The sequence below is a fragment of the Tinamus guttatus genome, unplaced genomic scaffold (assembly GCF_059628265.1).
Source record: "Tinamus guttatus ecotype Peru unplaced genomic scaffold, ASM5962826v1 Tinamus_guttatus_pri_ptg000119l, whole genome shotgun sequence".
NCBI lineage: Eukaryota > Metazoa > Chordata > Aves > Tinamiformes > Tinamidae > Tinamus > Tinamus guttatus.
The window spans coordinates 2,143,738-2,162,650 of NW_028288653.1; the positions used below are offsets into that span (position 1 = coordinate 2,143,738).

General features: G+C 36.6%; 1 protein-coding gene across 1 annotated transcript in view; it reads left to right on the forward strand.

The window, feature by feature from the left end:
* The window catches only part of BBS9 (Bardet-Biedl syndrome 9), a 303,074-nt gene that overhangs the window by 25,183 nt on the left and 258,978 nt on the right, over positions 1–18,913 (forward strand). The window contains exons 6-9 of the mRNA XM_088521368.1: positions 3,333–3,507; positions 8,436–8,520; positions 9,464–9,647; positions 10,650–10,779. Of these exons, the coding sequence (XP_088377494.1) occupies positions 3,333–3,507; positions 8,436–8,520; positions 9,464–9,647; positions 10,650–10,779 (574 nt within the window). The remainder of the gene's footprint in view (positions 1–3,332; positions 3,508–8,435; positions 8,521–9,463; positions 9,648–10,649; positions 10,780–18,913) is intronic.

Below are 18,913 nucleotides of genomic sequence, written 5' to 3' on the forward strand. Positions count from 1 at the left end.
GATACATGATAGGACTGAGTCTTATAAAATTTTGCCAACTGGAGGGACAGATATCTACCACAGAGTTCAGCTGCTAAGCTTGGGTGGTGTTATTTATGTAGTGTAATGACTTGCTCAGTTGAAAATTAAAAAACAAAACCAAAAAAACAACAACAACAAAAAAACAAAAAAAACACAACAAAAAAAACAACCAAACAAAAAAATTCTGGATGGCATCCTAGTGTCTTCTGCCTGATGAGTGCTGGAGCCCAGTTGGAAGTAGGTATGAGTGACCGTTCCAGACTTAGCAGAACTTTAGGTTGGTTTAGCCTATTTATTTAGCCAGAGACCTTGTGTGCTTCATGTGTATTTTTTCTTTTTTGATTCACACTAATAGTAGTTTGTCAGATGTTAAAATGATGAAAAACAGTACATTTAAAAAATAAAGCAAGATGCATGTGTGAAATTGACAAATATTTAATATTAAGGTCCCATGATTTTAATCGAAACATGTCTAAGGTACCTACAGATTATTTTCACTGACTAATTTCTGAATCTTATGTTGGTAAAATCATTGCAAAGTTCTTGGCTAAAACTTCAGAGGCTCAGTGTAAGCAGCAAACCAAATGTTCATCCGGACTGTGATCGGTAGATGCTTTGGCCTCTTGAATACACAGACTTTCGCTATAGAATGTCAGCTCCAAGTTATGAATAAATTAAACAATGCTGGATCTTCATGCCTTGTAAATAATACTTAAAAGGTTAAATAACACTTTTTTTTTTAATAAAGATGGTTTATACAAATTTGAGAGGAAACTTACTGGTTATGCACATATGAGGCGTCTATGTATATATGTGCTTATCTGATGTATTTGTATATGTAGAATATGTTTCTAATCTTATAAACAATAAAACTTAAGACTGAACAGAAGCCATAGGCCCAACTTTATAATTTAAAAAGTCTGTGTAGAAAGCCCTAGGAAAATCATAACTCTAAAACAATCTGTCTGTTTAGAAAACGTTTTGGGGGATCTATATGTCAAAGCCGTAATTCTCTTAAAATTATTAGGTTTAGCTGCAGGAAACATTTGTTCATTGACTTTATGCTGTTAACAGAGGTAAAGAGTTTCCATTTCCTAGAAGGATGTATGACTTCAGTCTGCACGTGGAAAAGGAAACGTTTTAAAAGTACTGCTATTTGGAAACGTCAAGCTTCAAAACATTATAGATTAGATTTTGAGACTTAATCGTCAAATTGAAGTTGCTAGTGACAAATTGCCAATAGCTTAAAGAGCTGCTGTTAAAAGGGGTGTATTTAAACTTTCTCACTTGCAGTAGAAAAGAATAGCAAAGGTACACTATTTGCTGGCTTCAGTAGCAGACAAAATTTTAGTCTGAGAGCTATTCAACAGTACTCTGATGGATTTCATGTTGAATTGCTTTTCTAAAAAGCATTGGTTGATCAGTACAGATTCTGGTATGATTTGACTTACGAAGGTTAGTTTTCATGGTTTTCTCAGCTAAGTTTTTTACTCAAAGATTTATCAGTATTTTTTTTTCAAATTCAAAGCCACAAAGAATTCTTGATTAATGGAGTACTTTATTTTTCTTGTGTTGAAGGAAATTCTTTTCTATAATTTATGAATTTGTTGAATGAAAGTTCTATTTCTAGTTTATTAAAGATTTAAGTGTTTGATATTAGCTGCTAGTAACATTATCCTTTGAAATATGTGTGCTTTAGCAGATTAAAGACACAAAACAACAAAACTTTGTCAAATAAAAATGACATGTAATTTAGTGTTTTTCAGGAAAGATCTGTATAGAAGTAAGGAAAGAGGCAGGTGGTGTGACTGTGGTGGAAATGCCCACAAGAGTATTCCTAAAATTGCATTGTTGTTTTGCTGGTCTATCTATATCATCATTGACGTAAAGAACTAAAGTATTTTATTTTATTTTTTTTTACTAGAGAGACTGGGAAATTGAATTTAGCCTCTGCCAAGTGAACAATGTAAATTACATTTTCAAATAGCTACCTCACTAAATAGCCGATACTTGCAGTAGGGTTTATAGGACGTGCAGTGACTATCTAGAGTCTGGAAGGAAGAGCAGGTGAACTTGATAATATTTAGAAAATGGAAAAAATCTCAACAGGGAGGAAGTGCCAGGGGAAATGATTCTGATGCTTTGCCTTCCTTTTACCTTACACAAATCTGTTGCTTGTGTTAGAATTCCACTTTTACTCTAAGTCAAATTTTTATCCTATGTTTTAAACACAGGGACAAATAATGCAATGTGCTGTGTGACCTATCATGATTATATATATATATATATATACACGCATATATATATATATATTTAATTTTTTTTGATGCTTATAATTACTGTGAACAATCACAGTAGTGCTTTAATGCAGAGGATTAGACTTCTATTAAATTCCAAGGATTGTTATGCTATGTTTCCAAAATAAAGCTTTACTCTGAATTTAGAAGATGTATTTCCATCAAGTTTGGAAAGTGTATGCATCTTATTGTTGCAGCTTTCCTTTTATAAATATACGCAAAAATTGTTTAGATTTCAGTTATTGCCATAGTATAGGAAATGTAGAACTCACAATCAGCTTCTGATCTCTGAAGATTTCAAAAGGAAACTTTGATTTGGATTAGTGTAGCTGAGATACGGCAAGTCATGTCTTGAAGCTGTTGAATCGTGGAGCTGCTGGGCTCTGAGGGACTTGCAGTCATTTACTTCAAAGTGATTTTTTTTAATTCCATTTTTAGTAGAGTTAGTAACAAACTGGTCATACCTATTATTTTCATCATTACTTAGCGATACAAAATGTGAATGCCAAGCATGGAAAATTTTACCATTGATTATGATTGTGACATGATTATGAATACTATGGATAGTATATATTATGATATTTTTTATTATACTGTTTAGCTAAACCAGAAAATGTGGAATAAGTTATTTATTTCTAAGTTAAAGATCTTTTAAGCTTTTAAGATATAGAAATGTTTAAGAACCAGAACAATTTTACTTTTACAGGAGTATTCAAACATTTCTTTAAACTGTAATGATTTAGGTCTTCTGGAATTTTGGTGTGAAGTTAATTATTCTCACTTTTTCTATTAGTATATTGTGGATGTTAACAAAAAAATCTAATTATCTAGCTTTGTTCTTTTTAATAAATAAGATTTTTGCGAAGATTGGAATGCTTTGGGTTCTTTCCCATAGTAAACACTTGCATGAATTAAATCTGTTTTTCTAAGTATTCCTTATGAGTGCTATCTAATTTTTAACAATAACTTTAAGATTAATACTATATAACATTGCTTTGTTTCCTTTGTTTTCAGGTCGAGATTTGATATGTATACAGTCCATGGATGGGATGCTCATGCTATTTGAGCAGGAAAGCTATGCTTTTGGACGATTTTTACCTGGCTTTCTTCTACCTGGTCCTTTAACGTACAGTTCTCGGACAGATTCTTTCATTACAGTGTCTTCATGTCGACAGGTTGAGAGTTACAAGTATGTGTTTCTGTTTAGTGACTATTGTATATTTTGGTGATGTCAAGTAGTAGGTAAGCAAATGAAATGATAATCATATCTAATTTTTATTGTCTTTACTAATATTATTTCCCAAAGCAGGTGACAGGTGGATGCAAGAAAGATGAAAAACAGTGTGTTATAAGTTGAGTGCAATTAATATCTGTGTACAGCTGTCGAAGAAAACATACTGTATGTCCTGATTTTATGGCCATATTTAAGTGGTACAAAAATATTTTATTTAATATGTTTACTAACTAATCAAAAGCACAAAGCACATCATGTTGTCGTGCAAGTGCCAGACTTTTCCATGCTTCAGTGTAGTTCAGTTTTATGTGTGTTTTCAGTTTTATCTGTACTAGACAGCTCAAGTGAGGAGATGTTCCTTCCAATTGTTTCAACATCATTTTTATTTTGATGCAAATAAATGTTAGTCTGATGAGTCTGTTCGGTTTTTAGGAAAAATTTGAATCAGGCTAAAAGTCACTGACAGTGCTTTGGCTTTTATGATCATAGGATCATCCTCAAGGAATGAGAGCTGGTGGGGAGAGATGGAAGCCACCTGATGAAGTGGGGGAGGAGGCTTGCCAAGCTAGTCGGGCACTTTACTGAGGGTTAGGTACAAAATGCTACAGCTAAATAACAAGGGTGATGTGCACATGGAGGATGCTGTCATACTCCCGTAGGGGGAATGGGGTGGCTGGGGGTCCATTTGGAGGTGTTTGCGAATGTCTACAGTCTGGGCAACCAAGAGGAGCAACAGGGAGTCTGCGTGCAGTCGCGGAGCGATGCTGCCACTGCAGTCACAGGGAGGCAGCGAGGTAGCTTGCATGCCTAAAACAGGGCAGGTAATGGCTGCAGGCTCTTGAAGAAAGAGAGAGTCGTCTTTAAGAAAGAGGGAGGGATTTGTGCTCCTCACAAAGATAGCCTGAAGGCATGGGGCTCTATGACAGAACAGATGGCCAATTTGTTGAGAGATTGTGGACCATGATTGAATAGATGCACAGTGAAAGGGACGTTGTGGACTGTGAAGCCTTCCTTAAACGAGTAAAAGTCTTTCTACTGCAGGCACCTGCTCTCGTGGAGGACTGATATCTGCTGGGAGGACAACACACTGGGCTTGAGCAATCTGAAAAGTTTCTGTAGTACATCCCAGGAAATGATGCAAGTGCCTGTTAGGCTGGCTAGTGGAGATATTCTGCTCAATCCAAAGCTTGCAAATGAGAAAGAATTGGTGGTAGATGCAATAGTCAATGGGTACAGGGCACGTGAGATATTATGCACTAAGATCTTGAGGGAGCTAAAGAAGATCAGCAAATAAAGAGAATTAAGAACTGTAAGGTGGAACGAGAAGATGGAACTGCTAGGCTTAAAGAGTAATGGTCAGCAGCTTGAAATATTTCCTGGTCTGTTTAAGATTGAAATAGATACTTTAATATTCTTAAAAGTGTAATAACCAAATATGTTAATCCCAAATGTCCTTATTTTCAGCGCAGTACTTTTTTATAGTAATAACGTTGCAGAGTTTTGTGTGTCACACAACTGATAGGGGAACTTTGTGAATTATTTTAGGTAGATGCAAATAGGCAGAGATCTTTCAAAATACAAAGAAGATCAGAGCTAAGCAGAGCCCAGAACTGGAGCTAGCAACCCATACAGGATGTCACCAGCGCTAAGCAGAGGGGAGGGATCTCCTTCCAGGTCTGCTGGCAACACAGTCCAGAATGACGCTGCTCTTCCTTGCCATGAGAGCGCACTGCTGGCTCACAGTCAGCTGGTTGCATTTGGTGAACTTCATGAAGTTCCTCTCAGTCCATTTCTCCAGCCTGTGGAGGTCCCTCAATAACAGCACAACCTTTTGGTGCATCTGCCACTCCTGCAGTCTTCCTGAGGGGACACTCTATCCCATCAACCAGATCATTAATGAAGGTATTAAACCCTGGGCTACACTGCTAGTGACTGGCCTCCAGCTGGACTTTGTGCCTCTGATCAGCCCCCTGGGCCTGGCTGTTCAACTGCTTTTCACTCTACCTCGCTGTCCACTTACCTTGCCCAGATTTGCTGTAAGGAGTCAAAAGCCTCACTGAAGTAGAGATGAACAACATCCACTGCTCTTTCTCTTGCCCATCAAGCCAGGCATTTCACGGTTGAAGGCTTTTTTTTTTTTAATTTTATTAAAGATAATAGAACTTTACCCAGTTTCCTCAGTGCTCGTGGGTCCTGCATCCCACCAGGTCTGAAGAACTTGTGTTTCTGGATGTTGAAGTTGGTTGAAAACAGAATGCATAACCTGGACTTGTCATCAAATAATTAATGTTCAAATATGCTTGAATGTTATGCTTGAACATTGCTGTAAACATGATGGATTTTTATTTATTTGTTTTTTAATATGATGAGAAGACTTAGAAACATTGACATTTATTGTTGGGAAACATTAGCCCTTTTACAGAGTGATTCAGAGCTAACTCGTTAGATAAGACCTGATGCTAGACTTTTTGGATTCCGCACCCGCCCCCCGCCCCGTTATGAGAGATGTGTTATCTCAAGGTTGAGTTACTGGGATATTATTAGGCAGATAAATTAGGTACATTGCAGTGAAATCCAGCTGAGAAACACAAATCACAGCTTGAGTGCTTTCAAAGGTAAAACTAACAGTGGCAATGAAGTTTTTCCTGTCTGTTTTCAGCATTTTTTCCTCTTTCCCCACCATGTCCCCCCTTTTTTTTTCCACAGCTGAAACACTGCTTGGCCTTCTTATTTGCCTCCTTCTCTTTTGTGTAAAGGTTGAGTTTGCTGTTTTGGTGAGGATACATGAGATTTTCATGCTCCCATTTGCAAGTGGGCATGGAATATATTTCCTTTCAAACATCTAATGTACTCTCTTGCTATTTTTGGTCTGATAGCAGGACAAAAATGTGACTAGCCACTCTCTGTTTGCCTAGCAGAGTGGTTGTATAAAATGAATTCTATTTTTATTGTTAGCTTAGAGTCATACTTGCTCTTCGGGCTCAAGTGGGTTATGCGTCTCTGATAGTAAATATTTTCAGTTCACTTTTCTGTTGGGAATATCTCCCATGTTAAAAACAACTGTTAAACCTGGCAACTCCTCTGCAATTAAGCAACAGAGAACTTGGGAAGCACTAATACACTGAACTGAGGTTTTTGTCTTCCTAAAAGGAGTCTTTCAACATCTCCTCTTTCTTTTCTCCAAATCCCCTGAGTCCTCTACCTGATCTCCACATCCCTTAAAGCTGCAGAAACTTCATCTTCACAATTTTGTGTGACTTTTCATTTAGATATGCCTAATTACTCCAGGAGCAACAGATATTTCTAAATAAATTGATAAATCTATTCCGGACCAAAAGTATTGTCCTTTTATCGTGAATGAGTGCAGTTGTCACTGCTCCTCTTCCTGGACTCTTATTTTACTTCTAGTCCTTGGGAGTGGCCAAGTGATATGCCAAATCAGTTAACCATGATTTAATTATTATTATTTTTTTTTTACACTGGCCACTGTTGTAAGTTACGATTGTGAATAACCTATTATCTTCAAAATCTTGGACCGCTGACAGATGAAAATATACTTTCTGCAGTAATATTTGTCCTTGCTTACCATAGTGATGTAATCTAAGGCATTTTAAGGACATTCTAGTGTCCTTAAAAAGAAAGGACCCTTTCATCCTTAGGATGGAAAGAGAAAATTTTCTAACATCAGAATCTGAAACTTTTATAAATTCTCTTTTAAATTGCAAACAGCAAGTGAATTTGTTTGGGTAGGAAGATATTAAAAAGGCAATCTTTTTTGTTCATATAAGCAAATTATTTAGTATTTTTAACTAGGTCGCAGTAGTCATATTATCAGTTATATCACTTACCACAAGTACATAGTTTATAATGTCATCTTTGTGGAATAATACTAGAAGCTAACTAAATAAAATACATCACTAGGCAGCATCACAGCGGATACACCTGAGATATTATGTCATCTGTTTAAATATATAACTTGGATAATATAAAAAAACCTTTAATATTTACATTACAATAAGTTAAAGAAAAATTGAAAAATTCTTAATTTTGTTGTTTTGAGCTTAGGAGCTGAGGGTAATCCATGACCTTCTGGATAAAAGGTTTTAAGAAAGAAATCATTTTGCACTGATAAATTTCCCATATATGTATGATTATTATATTTTTGTGAAGACTTAGACTAAGACTCTTAGACTTTAAAGAGAGATTTTGATACTTTGCATATTACCCCCTAATGTAACTTCACTGGAAACAAGTTAGTTCAGTAAGTTATAACACCAGTGCAAATTCAGTGCAAGAAATAAAAGTTACAGATAACATCTTTTGCTCTAGTAGCGTCACTGCCAACTTTTAGTTAGTACACCAGGCCGGCAGTTGCAAAGAAAAACACAGCAACTTTTGTTTATTTTCCAAGTATATGTGAGACAGATGTACGACCTGCCAGTGCCAATTTACAGCTATCTCTTGCATTAGAACTGTTTAGTTTGCTTAATGGGCATATTTGAGATTGTAACTGCTATAAATAGAAGATTATATCTTGGGGTAGCTTATAAATTTCATTTTTTATACAAAGTAACATTAAATTTTTGTCATTGTCCTAATTTCTTATTTTGAAAATTTCTTGATATCCTGACTCAGTCTCATTGTTAGTCTGTATTCGTTAATATATTTAAATATTGCTTTTTTTGTTAAGCATCAGATAAAATGAAATGTTTTAAATACTCTTTTCCATTTAACTCTTATTTTAGTGATACTCATTTAAAAATCTTTGCTGTTAATACATGCATACACGTAGTTTGATTATTATATATATATATATTGATTTTTGTAAAAGGTATTAATTAGAAAGATATTTGTTTTCTTTCCTTTTTAATTTTCTATAACAGATACCAAGTGCTGGCATTTGCAACGGATGCTGATGAAAGACAAGAAACAGAACAGCAAAAACTTGGTTCTGGAAAAAGACTCGTGGTAAAACCTGTTTATTTTACATAACCTGTACGGTACATTGCATGCATATTAAAAAGATTGAATGCTAAGTAACAAATGGAAAAATTGTCTGCTGACAAAGGATCTGATCCAACTTCCATTAAAGGTAATGGAAGGACTCCAGTAGATTTTTGTTAGGATTTCTTTGGGCTCAAATTGCTTAAGGCTGGGCCTTAAAATTCCCTGCTGTTCTATGAAAAAAGAAGGTTGTGTTCTGAAATTGGCTATATCTACGCTAGTCTTTGTATTGCAGATTGTGAACTCTGGTATAATAGTTATATCTGACATTGCTCGTTTTGAGTTTGGCAGTCTATTTGTGACTGTGTATTGGATTTACAAAATAAACTTCATTGCTCTTAGAGAATCCTTTGTTCATTACTAGGAAAGTCTGCACCTAAAAATGTTGCATACATGCAACTATTCTTCCTACTGAAAATGTACATTAGTGAATGCAAACATGAAGGTTGGCTTGTACACCTGAAATCCAATCTATCTTTTCCCATTAGATACATGGGTAGAGTGAAATATATTGGTAGAATAAGTTCTGCTTACTGGCTGCCCTTGGTATCAAAGGACAAGTGCAGATGCAGATTTAAATGATTTTGTAATTAGGCATTTCATTCAGAGTATAAACCATTTTTATGTTGAATGGAATGTGTATTTTGAAGTATACTTTAACACATCGATAAATTGAAGTATAGTCATTAATTCATGACCATTTCATAAAGCCTTTTGGTGGTTTTACTGTTTTCCTCACAATGAGGAAAATCACAACTGCCTTCAAAATAAGTAAGTGGGTAGCTAGAAGGTTTTTTCCAAAAAGACCTTTATTTTTGTTTTTATAAATTGAATTTTGAACCTTCTTTGTATTTTATTTAATATGCAAATGTCAGCTGGTCTCTAGAGTGTGCTTTTTCTTTTGAAGGTGGATTGGGTTTTAAACATCGGAGAGCAAGCACTGGATATATGTGTAGTGTCCTTTAATCAGGCGGTTTCCTCTGTTTTTGTGCTCGGTGAGAGAAACTTCTTTTGCCTTAAGGATAATGGGCAAATCCGATTCATGAAAAAGCTGGATTGCAGCCCAAGTTGTTTCCTTCCTTATTGCTCAGGTTTGTAAAATGAAAATTGAACTAAAAAGCTTTGTTTTAGTCATTTTTACAGCTAAGATGCTTTTTTTCCCATGAATAAATATATTCTTAATATGCTGTTGATAGAAAATTCAGTGATTCTGACTTAAATACATTATAACTAAAACATAAATAGCTCTTTTGTCACTGTTCACAGTTCAGTGAATTAATGAGCAGTATAACTGTGTATGTTACTTAACCAATGTGTATTTTTCTCATGTTTATCTTTGCATGTTAACATCATAATTATAATCACAGAATCACAGAATGTTTGAGGTTAGCAGGGACCTCTGGAGATCCCCCTGCTCCCGCAGGGACACCTAGAGCACGTGGCACAGGGTGGCATCCAGACGGGTGTGGAAGATCTCCAGAGAAGGAGACTCCACAACCTCTCTGGGCAGCCTGTTCCAGGGCTCTGTCACCCTCACAGTCAGGAAGTTCTTCCTCCCATGGAGATGGAACTTCCCGTGTTTCAGTTTGTACCCATTACCCCTTGTGCTGTCCCTGGACACACCAAGAAGAGTTTGGCCCCATTCTCTTCTCGGGGAGTTATACATATTGGTAAGATCTCCTCTCAGTCTTCTATTTTTTTGGGCTAAACAGGCCCAGCTCAGTCTTTTTTCATACAATAGAATCTTTTTTAGTCATGTTTTAAATTACCTAACATGGCTGGCTAGAACCATGTGGTACGTGGAAAAGTGGTAACGTGTGACATGCTGTATGTAATTGGAATTTGTATTCATAGTTAATCACTTATCTCTGTGGCTATTGTCAGTGTGATTATCTTCACTTCGACATTTTAAAATTCTCTAAGTAAAAAAGTGTGTGTAGGTATATATTTATAGAGAAAGATGTATTTTCGTATGCCAATTAACAGCTTATAGGGAAAAGAAAAATTAGCATCATAGTAATACAAGCCTCAAAGAAAAATATTGACTTATGAAAGTATCTTTCATCTTAAAGCTGCTTTTATGTCTTTAACAGTTACAGAAGGAACAATAAACACTCTTGTTGGAAACCATAGTAACATGTTGCATGTTTATCAAGACGTGACACTGAAATGGGCCGCTCAACTTCCTCACATTCCTGTATCAGTTAAAGTAGCAAATTTACAGTAAGTAGCTTCTTAAAATTCTTACATTTTCAGTTTGCTTTACAGTGGGAAATTAAGCTGTAGATCCTAACAAAAAACTCTAAGGTGTGTAATAAACAAGGTAGTTTATAGAAGGAAAATTCAGAGTGTTTTTCTTTCTTGTATAAAATATTCATTTATGTTAAGGCATGTACTGATAATTCTGCAATTCTACAATTGCTGTACTTGTGCTTTAGATTTTCTGAATTTCATGCATGAGGCAGCACTTTGGTCTCTGTTATTTCCATAAGTAGTTTCTTCTTTAAAAGAGTAAGTGAAACTTTGCAGTCCGGTAAGCCCTTTCCTGAGACATAAAAATACGGAATCTGACTGAAGATCTATGTTTTATTAAGTATATAAAAGCAAAGGTATTGCAGAGATGATTTGTTGGAATAGATTATTCGACTCTAATATTAAACTATTGAAATTAATTTAAGGAACTGTTTAAATTGCTCAAGTAGTGCAACAGACTTTTTTTTCTGTAAAAGTGATAAAGCAGAAAACTTGGAGAGGAGACAGGGATTGAATGTAAGGGAATTATGGCAGTATTAGTTGTGCTAAATATCTGTCACTAAAACGAGAAGCAAACTACACGAAAGTTGAGCTAGTGTTTTTACAGTCCAGTTTAGGACTGTTCTGTCCGGACACGCTGCGTGAGCAACGTGGTGGGTGCTGGCTGCCTGGGACTGGCACCTCGTGGAGCACAGTGAGAGCGTTATGGGCAGGTAGATGACTTCAGGTCCTCAGCAGGCTCAGCATCTGCAGTTATGCCTGTGAACTGCAATGTCAACATACCCTGTGCTGTTGAAAACTTACTGGATCATAAATCTCAGAGCACATGAAAATGCAACATCTGATTAAGTAGCTTTACCTATACTCTGCTTTATGCAGACTAGAAATCTGTGAGGGGAGTAAGTGTTTTCCATTTGGTACTAATAGGTGCTTAATGTTTTTAAAATAGATTTTTTGTTTGTTTTGTTTTTGAAAAACTCTAAAGAGTTGTGATAGCTTTCATCAAGCAAGTCTTAAATGTAAGGTAGAGCAAATGATCCCAGTGGGCCAGTTAGTGAAAAACAAAAAAGGTAAATATGCAGCACAGCTTTTGAAGTTTGGAAAAAATATGGAAATGTCGTTAGAAAATAAAATGAAAAAGAAAGGAGATTATTCTAAGGTTTACACCTACAATTATTTATTTAGAAACACATATTATTGAAACACCTGTTTTAATTAACTTTTAAGAAATTTATGCAATTTCTGTCCATTTGATGTGATTTTTAACATTCAGTAGTTTGATCTTAGCGAGAAAGTTTAGAGCCTGGTAATTCAGCCCAGATTACTTTGCAATTACAGAATCAAAATTCCCACAGATGTATTACTAACACTAGGTTTCAGATTGGGGTTTCTTTCTGTGAAGGACGAAGAGAAAGGATTCTAGACAGAAAGAATTCTTATGCAGGTGCTGGTGAACACACATACTTGTGCAGTGTTCATATACAGACACATAGATATGTTTCTATATAACACAGATATGTGAATGTGTGTGAGTGCATGTGTACCCACACACTGTCCAGAAAGGAATGGCAGAAGTCTATGGCCTTTGTGTTTCAGAGAGATGCAGCAGGGACAGTGTAAGATCTCACCTGTAGATAGTTAAGGGAAGAGACATGGTTGAAGGACAAAGAACTGTGACTATATGATGGCTGAAGATATTAAAAGAGATGGGAGATGGGGTCCAAATAGGTTTTGACTTGCATTGTTTTGAAGTTCATTATGAGTAGACACTGAAAAGTCCTCTGCAACCTATGGTTTACTCGTAATTTTGGATACTCATCTGGATTTACTGATTGATTGTGTGCCTATGTGGGGAAAAGCAGATGGCCAATACATCAACTCTGCTGTATTTCTAGTATCTTGAGTTTTCAGAAATCCCATTACAGCTTTTATTGTCATAAACTACTCTTGCTTATGACTATCTCCTTTCCAGAAGTTACGGTTTGCTCCCAGGGAGAAAATAGGTCTGGTTTACAGTTTGGGTTCTTATTAGAATAATGGTAGATTCTAATATTTCACATTGTTCACTTTTGATGTGATCTCCTCTTTATCCTGCAGGAGTAACACTTGCTGCTTGGTTTACATATGATTCTATTAACATACACATTTTTTTAAATGTGTACATGTGGCTTTTTGCTTAGCTAGTCCTTTGGATCACTGTATTCAAAGGATAATTAAAAACTTCCAGCACTTTCCAATTTATCGTACCCATAGCTAAATTCCTCATCCAAGGAATGGGTACACCTCTAACTTTCTGACAGCTTTTTCTCAAGTCTTTATAATTTTGCTCGTATCCACTCAGAATGTTTCTGAAGAACGCAACAGTTTTTCTGAAAAAAAAAACGCTCTGGTAGTTCATCACTTTAAACAAATGACTTTGCTCAATTGTTGCTTTATTGACTTGTTCTGCAGTGCCTCGAAGATGGGTTGTCTTTCTTTCAGACCAGTACAGCTGTTCATTGCAGGCACAGGAGCTCTGATGCACTTGGAGGGTGTTGCTCTTGCTGCTTGTGTTAGGAACGAATGCACCCTGGAAATGTAAAAGGATGACTTGCTCAGGCACCTAGGAGTATCCTCAGTATCTGTATAGGAACTTTAATGCTTGTGAAGATATGTGGTAGCAAGCTGGGTGACCAGCAAGTCATGTCAGGATATCTCGTGATCATAGAGCTAGATTTAGTGTATTCCATATGTATTTAAGCATGGTAAGCTTACAATGCTTTTGGAGAAAAGCTGATTTTCTGTTGCTTTGGGTTTAATGCCAGGTGAGGATGAAAATGCTTGTCCGAGCAGATAAATGTTGTCATTTATGTAAATATATGCAGTAAGCTTGTCCTTCTGTTTAACATTCAAAATGAATACAAGCCAAACAGCAAAACCTGCATTTAAGTACTGCCTTACAGAGGTAGTAATTTGGCTTAAACAAAGCATATGTTTAAAAATATATATATACTTAAAAGGAAATTCTCTTTTTATGAGTCAATGTGATAATGATTTTCTAATACTCCACTCGGGAGGGCCTTCAGTCTCAATTGGGGCCTCTAGGCACTGTAGTAACATAAATACTATTAAGTGTTTTAATAAGCATAGAGTTGTTAATCCTGTACAGCTGAGAGAGGGAAGCACCTTCCACATGACCTATGTCAATGAATTATTTTCATATCCTTTTCACTTTTACTGTAAAGCGCATGAAGTGACTCGGGCCTTCTGGAAAGGCCTGTGTGCGTGTTCATCCGCGCTCTGCGGTCGCCATGACGTCTGTCGCGCTTCCAATGTGCTGCTCCGGCCCGCTAGATAAGGAGAGCGTTATGAGAAGCCGTTCTGTGGAAATCTCTTGAGGCAGAAGTTGTGGCTGTCTCATGGAGAGAGTCATAAACTTATAATCTTTATAGTCTGCTCCTACGATCAAGCCTTTAATGGCTTCAGAGAAGTAAACTCAGTAAGCAACTCTCCCCTTGCCCCCTTCCCCTGCAGTGTGTGCCCCTCTCTTTCTTTGTGATTTCATTTTTTTTGCTTACAATAATGTGAAATCCATCATTTCTCTACAGCAAATAGCAGTATGGAAATAATGATAATAACACATTAGAACATTTGGGATTACATTCCAGAATAAACTGTTTGATTTCCATACCACCATTTTCAGAAACATACTAGGAAAATCTTGAATACGAATAAGTGGGAACTAATAACCTTTTTAGTGAAGTTTATCTGTTTATGCTATTAAAGTGATGTGGTTTTAAGCTGTTAAACTACCCTTTTTGCCTCTTTCCTGTTATAAAAATCTGAGTATTCTGTTGGTGAATTGAAACTTGAGTAACGATAAAAATTTGAGAGTTTAAATAACTTATTTTGTGTATTACCTGTGATCACTAAACTGGCAGTTCAGTTCCAGTCCTTGTTACAGACATTTGTTCTCTACCTTGTTAGACCTTGTGTAGCTGTGTGTAGCTGTGATCACTGAACTGGTGGTCCAGTTCCAGGCATTGTTACAGACATTTGTTCTGTACCGTGTTAGACCTTTATATGCTTCTTCTGTTAATGAGTAGTAGTTAATAGCAATGTTTATGATTGTTTTAATGTCAGGAGACTCTTCTGTTATTAACACCACCTGGGTTGCTTCGGAGACATAACGGCATAAATTGAAAATTTGGATTAGCATGGACTGTTTAGGGCTTTACCTCGTATCAGCAAAAAATCATCTCCCCATTAACAGGCTTGCTTGGACAGTTGTTTTTTTTTATGTGCCATGTCATTACCCTTAAAGCTGGGACTGTGACAAACTATCCTTGCTGAAGCCGAAACTCTAGTTTAGCTCTGCCTGGGCTGGTGGGGGAAAAAAGAATCCTCTAGAGCAGTCTGAGAGAGGAACTGTTGATTTGCTGATGTTAAAGTAGCTGGAGACTGGGAAATCACACAGCGTTCGTGAGAACTTGAGTGCAATGGCAATTCTTATGTTGAAACAATTCTGCGCACCAGTGTTAGCTTGCGGCCCACCAGAAAAACCCAAATTTCATCTTTGCATTGACTTTGAATTCTGTTTCTTTTTTTCTTATCCATTTCCCTGTTTCACTGGGCAGATATCTTTCTAGGCCCTACAATCTACTTTGCAAAGGATGTGTCACGAGCAATTTATCTGATGTTCATGGATTTGATGCAGTCACTTCTTGGTGCTGAAGTATGTTAGATTTTCCTTTCTCCCCAGTTTCAGGTAACTGTGTGAGGCACAGGCCTATACGAATGTGATTCTGACAAGGCTGTTTACAGTTCTTGTCAGCTAAAACACTTCTTATGAAGCTTTTTTTTTTTTTTAAATTCTTTTGTGTTGGCAGGAATTTTTGTCTTGTAAAACTAAGTGACTTAATCCTCTTTCTACCAAAAAAGGTAGGTTATACTTGCCTGAATCATCTGAAATAACTTCTAGGGAAATTATCAGAAGGTCACTTTTTAAGGGCCTATCCCAGGTCATATTTGTTTTCTTGTGTCTGAATTATCCAGTCTCCATATTCTTGACCATAAAAGGTCCTTGGACTGGATTAAAATCCTTAGCCCGTTCTCTTTTTTATTTACTTGACATTAATTCCCTTGGCAAAGGTGCATCCAAGGTGCCACGTTCCAAGGGCTGATTGATGGCCCTGAGTGCTGCCCTGACCTGGCTGGCCCAAAGCTGAAACAGTCTGTTCAGGTGCGTTGGGTCTGGGCCTCGTGTCGCTGCCCTCAGGGGTGTTTCCATCCCAAATTGCGAGGCGCCGCCGCCGCGGCCTAACTTAAAACCACATGGAGCGTTGCAGCTTGGATTTAGGCTTGGGGAAGGGAATTCTGTTTTGATCGCTTCCAAGCCCCAAACCTGTTTTTGTACTAGGAAAGCGTGACCGCTCTAAATCAAGGATGTTTCTTTTGAAAGTTTTTTATTTAAGTTGGCTAGTTCTGATTTTACTACTTAATTTTGTTTGTGCTCAGCCTTTAGGTTGTACCTAGTAAGCGTATGTCTGCCTTTCTGCCTCCTTTTGAACTGAAGTTTTCTTCAAAATACATCTTTTTTGTTTGCTTGCTGTTTTTGGTTTTCTTTTGTTTCCCGAGGTGGCATTGCCTGGTGCCCCTAGCTTTCTCTCTGTGCTCTGGTTTATCCATCAGGCAGTGAAGCCTGATGGTACCTGTAAAGAAAAAAATAGTTGTTTTTGTATGGAATTTGTCTACAAATATGGTTCGCAATGTGGAATCTTTTTGTTTTTACATTGGGGAATTAGAATATGGGTACCAAATTGTCTTGTGTCTTTGAGTAAAAGTGCTGTTTAAAAATTAAAGAATAAGTTATTCTTTATGGAAGAAAGATTCTTTTTTCTTTTTGAAGCAAATAACCAACAAAAGGACATATATGCCTTGTAAAATGTATAGTTCCCTTTCTTACAAGGGGTTGACAGATATGGAGGAGTTGGTGAAAGTCAGCAGAAGACCTGCTTTTACTTTCAGTTGTTTGACAGGTAGATATTTTACTTGGTAACACAATAGCATGTTTTCTGAAGAGTAAATATAAAGTGGTCTGGAAAAGGATTTTTTTGTGTGTGTGTGTGTGTGTATGCGTGTGTGTTTTTTAGTCCAAATGTAATTTGTTACATTTGAAGAATATGCATTTCTGAGCTTCTTATAATATTATATTTCTGATATTTAGTTTTTTGATTTGAGTAATACCTATGTCTCTCCTCTGAGGAACAATACAGAGAAATATTATACATCTCCCATGTTTTCACCACGGATCCTATATAAACACTACTGAATTTGTGATCAAAAAAAAAATTGCTAGGATTACAATTGACTGTGGTATAAATTGACTTGCTGATTCTTTTCGTGTGTTTATTATTACTTCACCATGTGTAATTAGTGATTTTAATCCCCCTGAATGGAGGGAGTCATGCTCAAACTAAACATGAGCATCATGAACCATCGTGCCGTTAAGGCTGCTTCACATAGTAACGTATTTGTCAGCCGACAGTTAGATGGGTACTCAAAGGCCATCTCTGTGATCAGGCTTTGAATTATGTTGTTACCTATTTGATGAACGTACATATGAATTAGATGAATCACATATGATTTTTTCTATGTGAACGTGTGTGAACACTGTGTATTAGAATTTTGCCCTGCTCCATGTGGTGCCTGCTGATGCGCAGGCTGCTGCCCTTCCCCTTTCGTGTCTCGGGAAATCCCTGCTGTGTGCAGGCAGCCAGGCACGTTGCAAGAGAGAATTTTGCAATATTTTGAAATATTTGCAAATCTAGTTTTGGAGGATGTAACTTCTTGTTTCCTGAAGCAAGAATCACTTGCTGTGATCTAAGTTATAATTTCGCTTCTGGCTACTGGTTCTCACCTACCTCCTCCCTTTCTTTTCTTCTTGTAGCTCTTCTAATAAAAGTGTATTTGACATATGTAACAGACCTGTAGTATGAAAGATGTGTGCAGTGTTGCTTAGTCATCTAGTAGAATATAATTTCCAACCTTTTTAGCTTGAATAGCCTGCTAGCTTTGAATTGTACCATTTTTGTACCATGTATTATTTTTCTTGGTCTCAGCTACCTGAATACCATATAAGCAACAGCGACTGCTTACCTTAGAAACAAAACAAAATTCCTGATGCTTTAACCCTAGGTTATAAACAGTGTTTGAGGAAGGGCTGGGGAGGTTTTATCTCGACCTGGTTTTGTCCTGTCCCATCTGTCCATGCATCCTTGCCTTGATGGTGTGAGGAAGAGAAGTTTCATTCTGATGATGCTGATGAGCAGCAGAGGTTGTTCCTGCACCGCTGGGGGCTTCAGGCACAAGCCAAGGCATAAGAACTGCTGAACTTCAGACTGTGGTATGGTCACTTGTTGGTTTGCATCTTGAAGAGGAGCACAGCGCTGAAGGAGGTTCTTATTGTGTTTATTGCATTTAAAAACAGGCCCATACTCACCCACAAAGCAAGCAATAAAGAATTTTACAGTTATTTGAACATATATCATTGGAGATGGTCAGTTCTAGATGCTTTCTGGGAGAAAAAAAAAAAGTTTAATCCAATAGTCCCTTCAGATAATCTCATTTGTTAGTGTTGCATAATAATAGAATAATATTAGAGTGATCTAATAATAAATGTGTGGATGAATAATGAAATAATGAAATGATCATTCTTTCAATGCTGTTCACTGGCTTCATACTATAAAGGCTTGTTGTCTCTATATGAGTATTAACGTGAACCTGACATGGTTAACATGCTTGAAACATTGTGGCACTTTATCTGAATAAGTTCGACTGCAAGTCTGTGATTCAGGAGGCTGTTTCCATAAAGGATATAACATGAGTCAGAGTGTAAAGTCTTTGGAAGAATTTTGGGATTTTGGGATCCCATTTTAAAAAATATATAGTAGTCCAGCAAACTGATTATTTATTTATTTAATGAAGTATGTAATCAACAAGTGGAGTTGAGAATTCTGATGTTTAAATATTGGTTAAATATCTGCTTCATTTTATGAAGTTTTAGCATTATATAAAAATAAATGTAAATAAATATATATAAGAGAATTAACATGATCAATTTGAC